General features: G+C 41.5%; 1 protein-coding gene across 3 annotated transcripts in view; it reads right to left on the bottom strand.

Annotated features, from left to right (window-relative positions):
• znf438 (zinc finger protein 438) overlaps positions 1–17,208 on the bottom strand; it is a 51,134-nt gene extending 33,926 nt beyond the window's left edge. Inside the window, exons 1-2 of one of the 3 annotated variants that reach the window (XM_064332376.1) lie at positions 17,075–17,203; positions 16,218–16,281 (exon numbers count right to left, since the gene is read on the bottom strand). Coding sequence is in view for 1 of the 3 variants with exons in the window: in XM_064332375.1 (XP_064188445.1) it covers positions 17,075–17,115 (41 nt within the window). In the remaining 2 variants the exon portion in view is untranslated. Of the gene's footprint in view, positions 1–16,217; positions 16,282–16,900; positions 16,956–17,074 lie in introns of those variants that run through there. The other 2 variants (XM_064332377.1, XM_064332375.1) reach the window with 2 other exon arrangements.
• Positions 17,209–19,245: the final 2,037 nt, after the last annotated feature.

The raw sequence follows: 19,245 nt of genomic DNA, 5'->3' as shown, positions 1-19,245 counted from the left end.
TTCCTGCCTTCTTTGAACACACACACACACATTCAAAGCATCTCATCAATTTCCACACCAGCATGTTGAGTGATCCCTTTGAGACATGAACAGGCATTGTTTAAAGAATAAGGAAAAGACAAGCACATAGGCTGCTGTATATGCATATGGCACACATCACACATTTCACCTGCTGGAGGAGACAAGGATCTCATCACACAATGAGTTAATGGCTCCACACTGTGTTGAGACATCCTTGTTGGGAGACATCCTGTACTTTTAAACTTTTATTGTCAAAGCTGAACTACGCATCACAACTTCTGTTGGGTCTGCACCGAACCCTTTCCATTTAACGCTACAGAGCAGAGAGGATACAGTTCATGAACACTGGGCTACATGACACCATGTTTTGTTTTCCATCACGGCTGTACAGAACATTCCATTTCATGCAGTTATAGATTCACGGTAATGAAACAACCCTGGCCAACATTAGGAACGGCACAAATTAAGACCGCCAGGAAAACACAACAGAAACAGGGCTTCCTATTATGGTGCAGGCTCTATGAAATTATCACCGGAAATTCCAGTGATAAGTAGTCCTGCGCATGCCTCCTTGTTCATTTGTCAGGCCAGTTTGGACTACAGAGCTCACCAAGCACACAGGGCGTTCTTCACACAGAACTAAAACTGCTCGTTTTTTTTTTCAGGGGGAAAGGGGGGATCACAACCTCCTTTACCTTGACAGATACCAGCAACAGTACAAAAAATGGATTTTCACATTTGTCTCTGGGGCTGAACAGTGAGTTAAGGGGCTAGCGGCTTTCAAATCTGACAGAAACAGTCAAATAAGGGAATAGAAATGTGAGAAAACATGGCAGTTACGTGGTTTAGTCAGCAAGGGCGTTGCCCGGGTAAGGGTGGCCTTTCAGACTGCCAGGTTTCCTTGGTTACCGCTGCATTGGTTCTTCCCAATGCTGTCATCAGACGGCCTACAGGCCTCCTGTGGTATCGCATGGCCCGCAGCACAGGAGACAGTCGCTGCGCTCATGCGCATGGGAGGTGGCATGCGCTTCTGCTGCTGCGCTTTTTCAATGGGTGAGACACGACATACATGACTGGGGAATCCAAAATGGGGAATAAAAAAGGAGAAGGCAGAAAGAAATCATTTAAAAAAAGAACAGCTTCCAATTACCTAAGAATAGTAGGCTAATCAAAAGAATGTCCAAAAGCGATGGCTAATAGTAGATACCGGTTATGTGCCATTGTCAGCTAGCTGATAATAAAAAACCTTGTATATCTGAGGGGGAAAAGCATCAAACTAATTCGATTGAGTTCTGAAAATATGATATTGTCATGTAGGTACAAAACAAATTCCAGTGGAAGTTCCCTTGCAGAAGAGTTGTTTCTATAGTCTTTGACAGCAGTAAAGCAAAGGGTAAACTCAATGCAGGGCCAGGAGACATATTTGTCATTCCATCTTCCTGCACATGAAGTACGAAATGAAAAATATTATCCACCCTGAAGACATTAAATATACAAGAGATATATCCCACTATGTCCTTGGAGTGAAATCATTCTTTGGAATAAATCCCAGAGACTTCTAAAAACGTACTCTCGAATATATTATTTTGCATTACATACAATTGCTTGGACTGACACCGTTCAATACAACACCGGACAGTTCTCATGAAGCATAAACTAACAAATCCCACGTAAATAGTTAGGCTTTTCTGGAAAAGGTCAAACTATAACAGAACCATGTTTCTCACGGTAACAGATGAAATTCTCATCTAAAATCACAATTGCTTTCTCACGCCTGATTTGAATATTGAAACAATGCAGCTTTGCTTTCTCAGCAAAGATTTCAATCTTAATTACTTTCTTAATTAGCAGTGATTCTATGGGACAGCGCAATATTTTCAAGGAAAAGGCAATGGAAAACAGATGAGCGATCATGATAGGTACATATGGAAGTGCTTCAGAGTTAAATATTTTAAGAAACGCTGTTGTTTTTATTTTTTTAAGCCTATTGTTTTGGTTTTTTTTTTTAAAGAAAAAATTACTTTTATCAAATCTAGGCTTCAGATCCTGAATTTACTTGAGTGCCTTGTGCCTGAGAGATGTGAACATATTTGTTTTTCCTTGTTCAGTGTGGGCCGGGAGTAATGCAGGGAATGGATTTATGTTCATTGTTTTCCGATGCAAGAAGGCAGGGCTTTGAGAAGCAACATCACCAGCGCTGCCCCTTTGATAAATACAGCTAATCAGAAGTCATGCCTCTACAACACATTTCTCACAGCAGATCAATTCTGCACTAAGCCCACAACGCAAATGGAGAAATCTCTGAGCAATGGAAAAGGTATCAATACAAGTGTTTCTCCCCCATACGTTTTTAATTATAAACTTATTAACCTGAACTATTTCCTCCCCCACCCCCCATTTAGATTAATCTCTCATAAAGAGCATCTCCCTCCCCCATCAGGTGAACGTCGGCCACGGCATATATTTCTGGTAACGTCATGCAGGCTGTATAAGTGGAGCCAGTGCACTCTGACACTAAGTTCGACTGACAGTAGCCTGAGTGGCACTGGTCTGACTAACACTGGTCTGAGTAACACTGGTCTGAGTAACACTGGTCTGAGTGACACTGGTCTGAGTGACCCTGGTCTGAGTAACACTGGTCTGAGTGACACTGGTCTGAGTGACACTGGTCTGAGTGACACTGGTCTGAGTAACCTGGTCTAACCTGGTCTATACACTGGTCTGACTGACACTGGTCTGAGTGACATGGTCTGAGTGACACTGGTCTGAGTGACACTGGTCTGAGTAACACTGGTCTGAGTGACACTGGTCTGACTAACACTGGTCTGAGTGACACTGGTCTGAGTGGCACTGGTCTGACTGACACTGGTCTGACTGACACTGGTCTGAGTGACACTGGTCTGAGTGACACTAGTCTGAGTAACAGTGGTCTGAGTGACACTGGTCTGAGTGAAACTGGTCTGAGTGACACTGGTCTGACTAACACTGGTCTGAGTGACACTGGTCTGACTAACACTGGTCTGAGTGACATGACGGCACACATCCTGCCATCCCAGCCCTACCCGTCCAGCCTCTCCGTCCAGCCCCTCCTCCGCCCCCCCCCCAAGAAACCAGAGTCCCCTCACCTCTGGAGTGTGGAGTGTGGAGGCGGCCTGCGAGCCCCAGCCTTTACGGCGCGGAACATGAAAGCGCCCGTGGAGCGGTCTGGGGGAGGCTGGGGGAGGCTGCGGCAGGCGGAGGCCAGGCTGATAAAGACTAAAGGGGGGAAAGCGGGCCCGATCCAGCCTCCCAGCTGCATGCTATTACTCCATCCCAACTCCACAGGAAATGAACAATCATTTAGCACTGACAGGTACACGTTGAACCTCACTATCTCTCCTCTGAAACCAACCAAATAATGTATTACAGCAGTTTAGCATTAACCTTGAGGCTTTTTAAAACTTCTTCTTGTGCCAAGGTCAACTTAATACCTCTTTGGCTTTAAGGTCGACATTTTTTTCTATTTTTTGCTTTTATTCAAAGGGATAAAAGATTAAGCGGGGACCACCCCCTCCCTCCCTCCCCCAAATTCCCTCTCTCCCCCAAAAAAATGGTTGCCATTGAGACCAAAAAAAACATGATATCAGAAAAAATGGATGGAAAAAAAAAGGAAAACATCTGAAGCGCTTTTTATCCTGCTCATGAGAAGTTGTAATTTAGAGCTCCCCAGTGAGCTGTGGGAGGCTCGGCGTGTCCCGCTCCAACTGGGCCGGAGCTGAAGGCCCGCCTCACCGCAGCGCCGGCTCCTCACGCCGCGGAGACAGGAGTGGGCCGTGAGTTCTGGGGCCAGGCTCGGCTTTAAAAACAAAAGCCGTGTGAAAGCGATCCGGCGCCCCCGCCCCCGCCCCCCCCCCACCCCCACCAGGCGCTGGATACGCCTCGGTCACGTCCCGACGCCGGGCGCAGCGTTCCCGGATCGGAACCCAGCGCCAGGCCGTCGGCGTTCCTCTCGGGCTCCGCGGCGAGGGCCAAGCCGTAACCCGATTACTCCGCCGCGGTTTTTTCCGCTGTCGAAAAACAATTTCTAAAGCAAACACGAACACCCCGAACACAGTTTGAACTGCGCGCCGGAGATAAGCGCCGTTCCTATCCACAGACACAGGGGAAGGGCCAGACGGGCACGCGGTGTGAATGTTTGCAGGGCCTGATCAGCATAACCGAGGACATCACCCAGGGAGACCACTCAGACAGACAGGCCAGACGAGCAAAAAAAAAGCCCACAAAATAGAAGATTCTCTTTTTTTTGTACCGCTGGGCAAAAAGTATATATATTTTTTGTTCTAAATATTGAATTCCAAATATTATAAATAACTGAAAGCAGAAATAGATCCGCCGAGAGACATTGAGAGAGGGCGCCAAAATGCACAGCACACTAATAAACAATCACTGCATCCCTCTATACCTTCTGCTAGCACACTGCCCCAGGCAGAATGCCTTCCAATCGCTATGCAAACACTTGAAAACATGGACGTTTAATCTGTGTAAACAACTGGAATATAAAGCTCACTGAGCACAATCTCTGACACTCTGTGCACTTTTCAAATAGCCTTTCAGTCTATATTTATTTATATCAAATAATAATTTTGGGGGGAAAATTGTTCTCATTATTGTGTCTCAACGGCATTCTGAATAGCAGTGTCAAAGGTCACCGTGATGGGACGGCCAGTGCTTGGAAATAAACCCTTTAAGGCCCATGAATCTAAAAGCTGCGCATGTTTTCAAATGGGCTGTTCAGGTACAGCACAGCATGAGCGTCTGTGACTAAAACGCTGCTCAAAGCCGCGTTTCAGCAGGAACCTCGAAATGGAAGATACAGCCGTCTGACACGGGCTGAAATGCCACAGCACTGCACAGCTCTGACCTGCCCTGGAAATGACCTACGCTGGAAAGAGTGAGCAGAATGTGAGCCACACACACAATGACGTGTGCACACGCACACACACAGACACACACACACACAGACGAAAGTCAATGAAAGTCAAGGAAGTCATTATGAGGCAGAGAAATAATTTTAAAAAGTCATAGGCCAAACTTAAAATAGGCTTACCAAAATGAACTACTGGGATCATCATTAAGAAGAAAGACAGCATTGGTGAACTCAGTAATCGCAAAAGGCCTGGTAGGCCAAGGAAGATCACTACAGTTGATCAAAAAAGAATTCTCACCGTAATGAAAAAAAAGCCTACAAACACCTGTCCAACAGATCAAAAACACACTTTAGGAGCCAGGCATGGATGTGTCAGCGACAACTGTCCACTGAAGACTTCACAAACAGAACCACACAGGCTACACTGCAAGATGCAAACCACTGGTTAGCCGCAAAAACACGACGGCCAGGTTAAAATTTGCTAAAAAGTACCAAAAAGAGCCTGGAGAGTTCCAGAAAAAAGATCTTGTGGACAGATGAGATCAATATTCCCTTGTATATTAGTAACAGCAAGAGCAAAGTGTTGAACCCAAGAAGAACTGCCCAAGATCCAAAGCATACTACTTCATCTGTGAAACATGGTGGTGGGGGTCTTATGCTTTGGCAAGTATGGGTGCCACAGGATCTGGTTCACTTATCTTCATTGATGATGTAACTGCCAGAATGATTTCTGAAGTGCACATATTATCTACCCAAGTTCACCCGAATGCCTCCAAACTTATTGGATGGCCCTTCAACTTAAAGCAAGACAATGACCCCAAACAGTACTACTAAAGCAACAAAGGAGCTTTTCAAAACCAAAAACTAGAGGATTCTTGACTGGCTAAGTCAGTCACCTGATCTGAATCCAACTGAACATGCATTTCATATGATGAAGAGAAAACTCAGATACACACAGAAGATACTCAGCACCTGGTGATGTCTATGGGTGTCACAGACTTAGTAGTCACTGCGTGCAAAGCACTAAATGTGACTACTTTCATTTGCATAACATTAATATGTCCCAAACATTATGGCACCCGGAAATGGACTGGTTTTGTAAAAACAAAGTGCTGTAATTTCTCAATGTATAAAAAAATGTTTGATTACAAATCTAAAACTGTGGAGTAGAGCCAATTCAAGAAGAAGAAAAAAAGACTTTGTCCCAAAAATTATGAAGGGCACTGGATGCATGTACTCTTGCAAAATGGGGGGACAATGTATAAGAAGGGCTGCTATTCCTACATGGTTCACCCCATATGGATGCAAATCCTGGAAAATGAATGTGACAGTCTCTACTTTAACCTCACACTCATAGTTTCATTTCAGATCTAATGAGCTGGAGTACAGCGCCAAATCAACAAAAATTGTGTCACTGTCCCAATACTTACGGACTGCACTGTATCTGGCGGGAGTGGATGTACGAGAGATTGTAATTGTGGACCGAGGGGGGGGATTGTGATGACGGTTACAGTATTCTGAGTAGGCGCGGCCAGCCCCCTCCGGCAACACAGTCACTTGTAACCAGGAGAAAGGCAAGTCAACAGCTAGCATTATTCTCCTTTATGGGACAGGAGAACAGTATAGTGTTTTACTGGACATTTCTAGGCACTTTTCAGAGGCTAAGACATTCCGTAACCATAAAATTATGAGTGCTATAAATCTCAGACAGCAACTTAAAGCCACTGTGCTCTCGAACAGCCATCTTCTTTTCAGTTCTAAGGAAAATGGCGCAAAAACCTGTAGGCTTTATGTCTGTGACAAACCAAATGAAAGATTCTCAGAACAAAAGTAAGCCACAAACTGCAATAACAGTGACGACGTTATCCTCGTCTACCACTACAGATAATTAAACAGGCTACATATTACGACCACCTGAGTCTTTATCGTCAATAATATATTCACAGTACAGCTCCAAGGTAATAAATTTGAGGATAAAAATCATTTGGAATTACAATACTATAAACAGGATTGAAACAAGCTAAGCAGCACTAGTGGGTTTTCATTTCATTTCATTAATTTGAAAAGTTGTGCTCACATTACTGTATATAACAAACCAATAAGAATTTCTGTCATATTATATATAGTTATTGGGGCGCTTTTAAATCCAGCCCACTAATCAGAGGCATCAGTGGTCACAGAACCTCCATGTTAATGACCCAGAACTTCCCAGGGAAAATCTGAGTAATGGGGGTGAAACCTGATCCAGTGCATTCACTGGGCACAGTGCTGACGGTCAGCGTTATGTCACAAAGGTGCAGGGCAAAGAGATGATTGGCTTGCCCGGAGAAACGTGACCGTAAACGTCTCCCTCCCATGCAGCTACACGCTGGGAAGGCCGACTGCAGCCCACAAGAGTGGCAACAATACCGTGGTTTAACCTCACTGAGGTATTTCTGAGTTTCTGCCCATTTCCCCTCTCCTGTGACCCGGGGACTAGTAAAACATACCAAGCGACTCCCAGCTAAACAGGACTTCCTGTTTACGCAAAGTGTGGCATCAATTTTCAGCTGCGCAGACCAGGTGACTTTTAAGAATCTTTGGACCGCACATTACTCATGTTGTTTACCTCCCTACAGAAAACAACGTTTATTTTATTGTTCTCATGTTATCATTGCCATCTTTAAATGAAAACTGCAGCTTAATTCAAAACTCTTCAGTCAAATGCTAGAATGCTAATTTCAGGAATTATTTCAAGCACAAATAAGACATAGGCTACTTTTCTGAAACATCAAATCAATCTGCACTTTCTACTGACATCTTCCAGCAAAAGATGATGAGTTTAGCCTCAAAGGAGCATCAAGCACTTCTGCAAGCACTTCTGCTGTTACTGTATGACTCATTATGTAATCTCCTGGCATTCAAATTCTCATCTACATCAGACTCTTAAACATAAAAAACTCCCACTTCATTTCATTCATTGACCCACCTCACTGGCCATTTGAAGATTTAATGATGAATATCTAGCCATAACAGAACGTCTTTTTATTTCCACCATGTCTCTGAAACAACAGGAGACTATCACCCTCAATGCCAAATTCAGTTTTGTAATGCTAAAATATTGCCTTTGTCCTCCCATAGCCAATAACAATAATACACTTCCCACTGCAGCATGCAATGACTGGCGCGGTTTCAGAGAGACGCATGTAGACCATTACTTAATATTTTTAACAGTGTAAAGACAGGGATACAAACGGACCAGAGCTCTAAACTTTAGACAAAGTTTATAACAGATATGGCAGAACGATTTACGTGTGCAACTGTCTATTTGTCCAGTATTCGTTCTTAGTGCCCCTTGGGGAAATTTATGGCTCAGTTCTACGTGTCGTGCATCGAGTGCTTTCTGTAACTTCTCACAAAAGTGCTCCCACAACAATGGTGCTTAGTTTATCGTTTCCCTCAGAGACCGTGGTACTCAAACAGCACGCAGCCTCTCTGAGCTCACAGCAGAAGAACCAGGAGCTTCATCTCCCTTACTTCTGAGTCGGGGCGTCCTTTCTTTTCCCCTGCTGGGAAATCATGACCCCTTAAAGCAGTCAATATTTTACATATAGAACTAATGACAGATCTTTTCAAATGACATCTATTAGATTTATGACTGGTGGTGGCGCTGCAGTGTGTGTGTGGAATCAGTTGGTTATGACTGTGGTCAAGGCCAAGTTAATTTGCTACATTTTTAATTGTGTGTGTGCATTTCAAATAATAATAAGAGTTACTTTTATGTTAGACATTCTAAACTGTGATTGTCCATATGTGCTAATGAGCTCTCTTGATCCTGGCAGGTTAGGATGCATAAAGGCTTTGAGTCTGATCGGCAAAAAAGATCATACAGCATATAACTGAACCGCACACCAATCAAAAGCAAAAACAAAATGCAGTGCAATTCAATGCAGTATGATTCACTGGTCAGTTCCATTACCAGGTAACGGCTACAGCACAGAGCGCTGCGCGCAACCCCGAACAGTGAGGGGTTTTGTTTGGTAAAACAGGATCAGAGACCCTCCTACAGCCCAATCAACATGAGCGTGTAGTGGATCATTAGCACCTTTTATTAATTCATTAACGAAGAACAACAGGCAGCCACAATTTCAATCTACCCTTTGGGGACAAAATTACTTTTTTACAATAATTTTGTTTGAGAGTGGGCGTAGGAACAGAGCACAAGTGGTCCTGAGCAGAAATCACAGCCTGTACAGGAAGACAACGGAAAGGGAACGAGAGACTGAAAGCACATCTTTGACAGGGACGCGGGAGTGCACCTGACATTTGCGATACAAACACGCCGCGCGGCAAGAGGTCACAGCAGGACACGCTGGCGTCCGCCTTTTTTTTTTTTAAGCCGCGCGGGTCGAGGGGGTGGCGGGGGTCCTGTTTCCCCTGCACGTGGCCCCGCCGGAGAGCGCCTCCCGCTCACGGACGGCCACGCGGCTCGCCCGAACACGTCGCAGCCAGGTCTGCAAATCCTAGTCAGGTGACGGCAACGAACGCTTCCAGCAAGAGCCTGAAACTCCTCTGAAACAAACACGCGCGAGGATTAGCTCCTGCTGAGAAACATACAGACCTGCTCACGTCACTGGTTTTAAAAGTTCTCCAAAAGCAAGCATGAGACAAAGGGCCAACGATGCAAATAGCGAACGAGAGGCAGACTGTTGGACACACACCTACACACACACACACACACACACCTTCTCAAACCGAAGGAATACGCTGGGAGTGCAACAGCCCACAGATTAAAAATTCACAAGACTATTACCACATACATTTTCTCCCACGTAGTGACTGCCATTAATAATTTAATCTTTATGCACTTTCCATGTACAACGTGTTGACAAGCTCTCCTGTCTTCTGCTTATAGTAGGTGAAGTATTTCTAAAATAAATAAATAATTACACATCAAATCTATTCTATCAAATTTAGGGCTTAATATTTCATATAACGTTGCCCTGATTCTAAATGTAGGATACCGTATTTAAAGGTATCACAATCAGCTACAGAGAAAGATCACAAACAACTTTGTAGTAGAACTATTGACATTTTTTAATCAGTATTTCCAATACAGGCTCTGTCACACTTTACAGTGGCACTAATACAGTTCAATGTGATGCCACAAAGACATCTTTTTTTTAACAAAGAGCCCATTATGATGCTTACTCTGTATCATAAATAAGTAAGCAAGAGATACAAGCAAGCTATGCTGCATCAAGATTTGTTGGAACAAAGTAAAATGTATAAAAATGTAAGAAAATGTAAATGTATGAAATGTACAACTTTTGTAAAAAGGGGACAACATAATAAAGCAGAAATTCGTTTTTTTAAGTTTTACAGAAAACAACTGATTTCACTATCCAAAAACAGACTGGTTACTTATAACTGCAAGCATGAAACACAAAAATATATGCTTGCTACATTTTGCACGTGACACCAAACGTTGTTTTCAGTAAATGGGTTATTTCCACAGTCAGCTAAATCCAGCTCTCTCCACTGATAGGACCTCCTATTAGTATGGGTATGCGTGCTGCAATTATACACCTCTGCACAACACGAGTCCGAACGTCGAGCAAAATGGCTGGCCATCACTTCAAAGAGACCGACTGCGGGTTGAACACGGGTCCAAGCAAATAATCTCTCTCCATCTCCCGTAACAAATGTGTGATGTTGACTCGGTTGCGATCGACCGGAAATGTTAAATAAGCAGCTCTGTTTTGAAGAACCTTCCTTGACTCCTACTTTTACCCCCGCCTCTCACCACATGTGAAACCGCACTGTACCAACTCCCATGCCAAAGCAAGCCCACACATTTTCCAAAAGGAGTGTGTTTACGGCAAATCCAGTCCCGGGGAACTGCAGTCCACCTTTCAATTAAAATATACAGAAACACGGCATTCCTAAGTATTCTCTAATACCAGAGCAACATCCATTGTTACCACAAATCTATTGGAAGCAATCACTTTGCAAATACAAGTCGTACAAAACAAATAAGGAAGAGGAAAACAATGCATTATTTATCACCTTGGTTTGGGGGGGGGGCATTAATATTACATTTGATTCACCCTAAACATTTTGCATTTTGCCATTTCTGGTTTGACTTGCTCACACTGCTGCACTTCCATTACCTGTAAAATGTATCTGCATTCTGAGAGAGAACTGAACTGTGCCAAAGTCCAATGGGTATCCAAATAAAGACTGCTAATGCTGCGTTCCCTCTCCTGTGCATCTCTTGTTAAGAAAAGCTGAGCTGCTCTGTCTGCCTATATCTCTGGCTGTCCTTCTGACTTTGAAGGGGTTAAACTAAAGTTTAAAAAACCCTGGATATAATGGAATTTCCCTCTTTATCTTTGCCAGTCATAAGAATGCATTCGCTCCCACAGTCATTAAAGACCTCCCCTGAGAACCCTTAACAAAATGCAATCTCCGCACACAGATCCAGAATTAAGAAAATGTTCTTGCACGCATCTTTCTTGCTCCTTTCCCAAATGTTTGATATCAATACAGCAGTTTTGAGGTGCAAGCAAGACTTTCCCTCATGCATTTATACCACCATGGTCTAAAGCACAAAGGAATACAGAGTGTTCTCTGGTCCATCTAAATCAGAAAGACGTCCTGATATTTCTTTCTACTTCAGCTGCGGAACACTTAGTAAACACAATTATAATAAATATGTCAGGTGCGCGTACATTTAGAATAGTCTGAGCGGCTTTCATTTTGAAACACTACTGAGCTTTTAAAGCAGTCCTACCCTGTATACTTCCAAAATAAGGAACCTACTTTTACATCAGAAGGAAGGGAAACTGCCACCACTTGGGCAGCCACCTCCTAAGAAAAAATACACAGTATTTCAAAAATGGAGCAAATTTCACCAACTGGCTTCTGTCATGGACGTGTCCAGAAGAATAGTGAAATGCACAGGTCACCCCCTACATTCAGTATGTAGGACTATCTTAACAAAACTGACATATTTTTGCTTATATTTTTCTATTGGCTAGTTTAGACAGGGAATCGTTGCAACTGCGGTATGATTACTCCCTAAATAAAAATAAAACTAAAATAATTAGCCTAAATCATTTTATGAAAATTAACGAGCAAAGCGTTTTTTGATTACCCCCATAACACCTTAAGTTTGTGTGTAGGCTATAGGTGTGACGTTGCCCCTCTTCTTGTCAAATGATTGTCTGGTGTGTTCACTGCTCAGGACAATTGCAGGGAAGTTAAAATGCCACAGAACCTCAGAGACAGAAACTTCAGTTACAGACTGACAACAAACAGAATATGAACCTGGAAGTAGAATAAGCAATTAATGCTCTTCAATCTCCTTATTACACAAAACATAGATTCCCGAAGTTATTGCCAATGCTCCAAAATAAGTGGGAAGATTCATTTAAAATCAGAAAGTTGGCAGTAAGCTTCGGGGGGAGCTGTGTAATTAAACAGAAACAATGTGTCGTCTTGTATAAAACAGGCTAACACATGCATATTAATACACTGTTTGAATCATCAACTGATTCATTAATTAATTAAATGTGCTAGAAGCAGTTTAATTAGTGCTTCTCTTCAGCAGACGGCTGGTCCTCTTCTTATGTTCCCTCACTGATGCCATGTAGGCTATTTTATTATACAACTAGGATCATCCCTTGCATGCTTTGAACTTTGTCTCAGTGTAGAAGTAGTGGCTTTTGTTAGACAGCCTTTAATGCTAGTTAAATGAAAGCTAATGTAGTAGTTAACAAGATGGTGCATATTTCATTACGTGTATATTTAGTGATCAAACCTGATTTTTCTAAATTGAATTTACTGTTTAATCTCCCTAACATGATGTGATGGAAGAAGCTGTGCATCTGTTTATTGTTCAAATCAATTAATAATCCATTGGCAAATTAAGGACAGATTCAAGTATGAACCAATGTCACAAGACGTACGACAATTCCAGACTCCAAGCCCTCCAGTTTTGCACTACCTGTCCAGCTGTGTAGTAATGGTGGCGGAATACTATTTGAATATTTCCTGAGACACATGACGCCCACATGACAATCAGTCATATGCACCTCTGAATGAGAGGAATTTTCTCACAGAGTTAGATTGAGTTGTGGTGCTATAATGATTACCAGTCTCACCACTAGTGCTGGCCTCCACACCATCACCCTGATCAGACTTTCTCCCTCTTGAGAAATATTTCAACAAATTCATCTAAAAAATATATATTATAATTTGTCTCGATTCAGGTTCGTGCTTAGTCATAGCCTATGAATTTAAACATCTAGGCTATCTAGTCTTTAGATAAACATTCACTTCTGGTCTGTGGCTATCTACAAAATAATGTTCAATGTAGAGCATCACATCAGATTACATTAGCCCTTGCTCAAAGAGCTTGTCTATCTTTCTTGCTTCTTGCTTGTTTCATAAATGCAAACTTGTAAGGCAGGGCGGGGAGTGACATTGGTTCTTGCGATAAGGTGCTATAATGATTCACAAGGCGATCTGTGGGAACTCTTGGATAAATAAGCAAGTGTACCCCAACGTCTTGTTACTTTGGATAGGCTGTGTGTTGAGGAATGTGCCACTGTGCGCTTGTCAGAGCAGCACAGCCCACAGTAGCAATGACAGCCAAATATCAATGAGAAATAGGACAGTAAGGGAGGATGGACAGGGCATGTGGATTGGGACAGGGGTAGAGGTGCAGTATCAATAACTTAAAAAATGGATACTCAATCATGGTCACTGTGGTCTAGTGTCTTATCTCAGGTACAGTATGAGGCTCATAAACTGCCAGGGAGAAACACAAATATGTGGGAGACAGGACCTCAAGTTAAATATGCCTGATTTAAAAAAATAATAATAATAATAAATTGGCTTGGCTGACCATGTTTACATATAATAATGTTTAAAAATAATGTAAAAGACTCATTCCATGGAAAGGAATGCAATAAGGAAGAAATAGTTAAACTACTCAAAATTCTATGAAAATGTGTGTCTGAACATCAAAGTTGACCCATATCGCATTTTCAGTAGCAACAAGTGTGTTAGAGCAAAATGTGATTGGACACGTTATCACTTGGTGCATACTTCAGTAACCGCCACGTTCATAACGCTCCATTTTTTCTCTCCTATTTCATATGCATTAATCAAACTTCCTATTAATTGCCATTTCTGTATAGGATATGGTCTCTAATTCAAAGCAGTAATATTTTATTTTACTTGAATCTCAAACTTTCCAAGAAAAGTATATATATATATATATATGCATATGTACTCACTCCTTGTCAATATATTTTGCATCTTTGCTCCCCTAACTGAAATGTATATTAATATGCATTGCCAATTTCAACAGCATCCCAGAATTGTCAGAGCAGACATTATGTTTGAATTTTCTGTCCAAACGTCACGTCCGTAACGCTGCAATTGCCCCCAGATTAATGTTTTTCTTTGTCAGTAGGTTTTCATTTATTTTCAATTAATACACAAGCATTCTTTACAACATTTAACTTCTAGCTTATGTTTTCCTTTCTCAGAAGGCAAGACAATAGCTTTCTGTTGTTCTGTTATATAGGCTACAGAGAGGTAATTATTCTGCCGCTTACTGTCCTGTATCTTTTTAAAAAATCATGAATAAAAACATCCAAATGAGAACCAGCTTAGGCTTAAAACATGTAGCCTAAGCTTATTGACTAATAAAAAGGGCCACCAAATGAGAGCTTTTAAAATTATCCAAGCTTAAACGTGGTTTATTTTCACTTAATTTTCAACGTTACTAACTCAACAGTTCTGAACAACCTTGATTCTCGCATAGTTCCTATATCTAATGTTTTATTGTATTTTTGTTGGCTGAACCGCAACAGCGAGGCCAGCCCTACAAACGCAAATGTCTGTGACTGAGTGACTGAGTGATGAAGTTACACCACTGGTCGGCCGAGTTATGGTCGGCTGGTGTGTTAGGTCCAGCCATATACTAGGTTTTAACCTGGTCTTGTTTAACATGCTCTCATGGTATCTATTTTGAGGTTAGCGGCGCACCTAGCAGGTAGAATGGCATTACTCCTTTCAGCCCTCTTTCCAGTGCTATGAATGACTTTCAGCTTCAGCAGAAGTCATTCGTTCATGATTTGGATAGATGAACTGTGTTATACATGTCTTATTTTAAATGAGACTGTACCATTGTTTCGGTTCCATTATGCAGCCCCCTCGGAAACCTGCTCCCAACTTGCTTATTTTAGATGGATCCATTACTTAGTGCTAGAGGGGGAGATATCCCCAGGCCCAGCAAGAATAATGCCACTGGTGTAAATCCGGGGTTATGGTCACGAGTTTTTCGCAACATTTTCTCTCGTGCACTTCCATCCTCCATTTGCGTGGTGCAAATCAAGATGAGTTTTCAATCAGCTCTCTGATCAATTATTCAAGAGAATAATACATAGGGAGAAACTATAGAGATGGCTGGTGAACAAACTGCAGAATGCATGTCGAGAAACAAGGTCAAGAAAAACTTTGGCCCTACTTATCCTTATGGCCTTGACGCAGGTGATTAATTGAAAGCGGTCACTAAATCCGCGAAGTAACTACCAGAACGTACTCGTGTAGAGCGGAAAGTAAATATTTGCATTGATGGGCCCTTCTAATAAGGAACTCATGCTCGAGATTTGATCGCGTCTTGTCACAAAGTAGGTCTACTAATTATCCCACAAAGAAAGATGAATTTTTGGAGGCTTACTTCTCTTAATTAAAAAAAAGAAATCTGACCATAATTGACTAAAGTGGATGTACACAGTTGTCCTTACATCACTAACAAAGAATAAAACAACAGTATGCAAAACAAAACTTGTACAATGAAGGAGGATGATAAAATAATCCCCCTTGGTATTGGACTATATGTTTCAAAGTTTGTGCTTCCTAGGGAATTATTAGTTAGATCTATCACTAACAATTCATCTTTTGAAATAAAATGGGTATTTTCATACCCATACTTTGAACCCTAAATTTGAATTTGAACCCTAAATTTCGATTTGAATACCAGACTTACAGCTTTGTCTAATTAACACAACGCGTCCTTAGATTAATATTCAAGCAATCCTGCAGGCCGACTAATTTGCGAATAAAGTATGGGACTTGGATATGCTCCCTTAAGTGAATAGCTTTGTACAGCCTGGGCAATAATAAATTATTTTTTATGGGATGCTAAAATGACGACCAATATTGGAGAAACCCTATTCCCAGACAGGAACACCCAAATTACTAGCTGGAAACAATTTTCCGCTTAACTCACAGGGGAGTCGGAGAGGGTCTTCGCAGAAAGCACTCCAGACAGACAGACGTGTTAGGGCAGCGTTCTGGAGCAGAGGGAGAATATGAGTGGATGTTGTTAAAGTGAAGACACGCCACTGAACAGTCACATCAATAATACAAGTTATTAAACTTTTGGTATCTGCTTTGACTTCGTATAAAGGGTGTGGATTGGCATATTATATAACGGAAAAGTTTTGTTTGGATGAGATTCTGCTGTTTACGGCCAAGTTGCATGATTTTAAGTTGAAAGAATCATGGTCTAACTAAACGTGTGGTGCAGGCTAGGTGCATCTGCTACCCAAACAAGAGGCTGCATGATTTAGGGGTCATTGATTGAGTGATAAAATAGAGAGCTTCAAATCTAACACAACCACCATGAATTTAGATGTACGTTATACGATTACAATCATGTGCATTATGCTAGCTAACCACACACAAGATATAACTTAGTTAGCTACTGCTAGCTGGTGCTAAGTTGAACGCGGCTATGTTTGCACATGACTGCAAGCTAGTTTGCGAGCCAAATACATTACGCATCTGACAGTCGGCAGAGGATTACGTCTTTCGTCTAATAACGCGTGGGCAACTTCATAAAACATCCATTATGTTAGCTGAACTTAATGCAGCATATTGCACAAAGTAACCAGCTAGCATACTAGCTACCTGCTTTACTGTTTTTCCTGCTTACTTCGAGAGGCCACAGCCTGCAATTGCTCTGTAGACTCCTATTGGCTGAAATGGCAATCGTAGTACTATTATCCCGGAACCCTATTGGGTTTTATTTTCAATAGCAAACACGAAAATCTTTCAAAACAATTGGAACACATCAAACCTCACCTTTCCGGTATTTCGTCCGGATCGCATATAGGTTTCTCCATTAATGAAACAAATGCAACACATTAATTCTCATGAAGAACAGCAGCTCTGCATAACTGTTTCATTACAGCCATTTTGAGCTATACCTTGTTTACTAGACCGTAGGGGAAACATTTCTAACACGATGGTCATATATTTTTATTACTATATATCAACGAGCGCCTTATATTATTAGTACAGAAAATATTTAATGTTATATGACTTTTTAAAATCGCGAACATTCTGTTATATGCGCATTAAGAATTGTGGTGTCGAATATTTTCTCTGTACTCCCTTTTCATGTGAAATGGTACAATTCGGATAACACTGGGCCATCTTGCAAAATGTGACCAATCAACAACAAGTACATGTATCCGTCCAATCATATGAGGAGGTTGTCAATAAATAGTCTCCTCCTACTGTACTCTGTCAGTACAGTGATCGGAGGCTTCTAAGTGAACTTGTATTATATGAAGTTATTCTGTTTTTATTTTTTTATTTTATTTTATTCTATTGCTTGCTAGTTCGCTATGATGAAATAGAGCGGTCCACGTGCAGCGCCGAATTCTTTGCTTTTTAAGGAATTATTCGCTTCTAAAGTATTTGCGATTTCTGCTAGCAGTTTTGAATCTCGCGCTACAAGTTCTTGTTTCTTCTCGACGAGAGCTTAGCATGGTAACGCGAGGCAGTAACTGGTTTTTTCTTTTGCAGTTTGGAACCATAGACTGTTGAACCCATTTCAGTTTTATGCTTTTTTCCAGTTTTTGCGCTGTTCCGCGACAGTCATGAAGCAAGCTAGTTTTCTGCAGCAGTCATTCATAAAGCTGCAAAGGCATAGATGGCATGTTGGAATGTTGAAAATATCCATTTTATGCTAGTTGGCTAAGATGGGTGTTGTGTTATGCTGGCTAGAAACTGAAATTCGTTTGTCTAAGCACTCTGCTTTGGAAGTCGTTAGCCAAATTTGTGTGGTTAATTGGTGCTTGCATTTGATCTTACTCAGTCATGGCGTAACGTCTTCGTCTGTATTGAAGCTTTCGCATAACGTTAATTGGCTGTAATTTTTATCCCCATCTTGTTAATTGCAACATCATGTAAAGAGTAAGGACTGTAGAACATGAATTGCTGCACATCTTTGTTCACCAACCGGAAACACTTAGAATATTCTGTTTTGCTTCATTAAATATGCGTTTTTGTTTTCTTTTGGTTGACCCTGATTTAAGATTCCGCGTTTACACATCGTATGAAATGACTTTTTAAATTAAGTCTGTGTAGTTAACAGGGCTTTGATCTTGTTAGAAACGAGCACTGATTGCGGAATATGCCTGCTTATCAGTGCTTATGCTTTGATGAGGGAGGAGGATGAGGGGATGAGGGAGGCGTTGAAGCAGGGTTGCATAGCAAGGGCCGATCCGTTTCAAGATTTTGTGACAACTTCTGTTCTTATTCACTTGGCTCAATCATGGCATTTGTGTAAGTTCCAGACTGTAGGTGTCCCCTAAATATTTAACTGTAAATCAGCGTAGTAAAACTAAGGTAATCCGTGGAACAAAAACCAGCACGCAGACCGGCCCTCTAGGACCGAGTTGTGCACCGCTGCGTTAGAGGTAATGCTTGTTTGAGCTGACTGAGCCATGCAATCTAACTGTCTAACATGAGTTGCCTCATATATTGAATTTGATTAGCCCCTTGACTCTTAATTTGTTGTTATTTTGTGCCGAATGGCACATAACTGGTTGCAAAACTGACTAAAAAGGGGTGTGGTGAGTTAAAACGACAAATTAAAGCACTTCATACTTCCATTGATATTTTGTGTAGCCTACAAATTTCAATGATATATTCTTTAAAAATTGTAATTTGTGCATTTTTATTTTGAATCACATGGTTTCTCATCAAAAATGTCAAGATGACCAGCCACAATGATTTGTGAAAATAGCCTTTTTACTTTTGTTTGAAGACTGTATATAAATAACTGCGGTTTGATCTTAACATATATGACTGGAAATCAAAATTATTGCATTAAATGGGCAAATTTGAATTGTTCTACTTACACGGGTGCATTGGTTGCCATTTCTTGCATAGAACTTGTTGCAGAAAAGTTGGGGAAAGGTTGGAAAATCTTTGGAAATGCATCCCAGTAAATAGGATAAGAT

This window comes from Anguilla rostrata, chromosome 4 (genome assembly GCF_018555375.3).
Source record: "Anguilla rostrata isolate EN2019 chromosome 4, ASM1855537v3, whole genome shotgun sequence".
Classification (NCBI taxonomy): Eukaryota; Metazoa; Chordata; class Actinopteri; order Anguilliformes; family Anguillidae; genus Anguilla; species Anguilla rostrata.
This window is presented reverse-complemented; position numbering and strand designations above follow the sequence as displayed.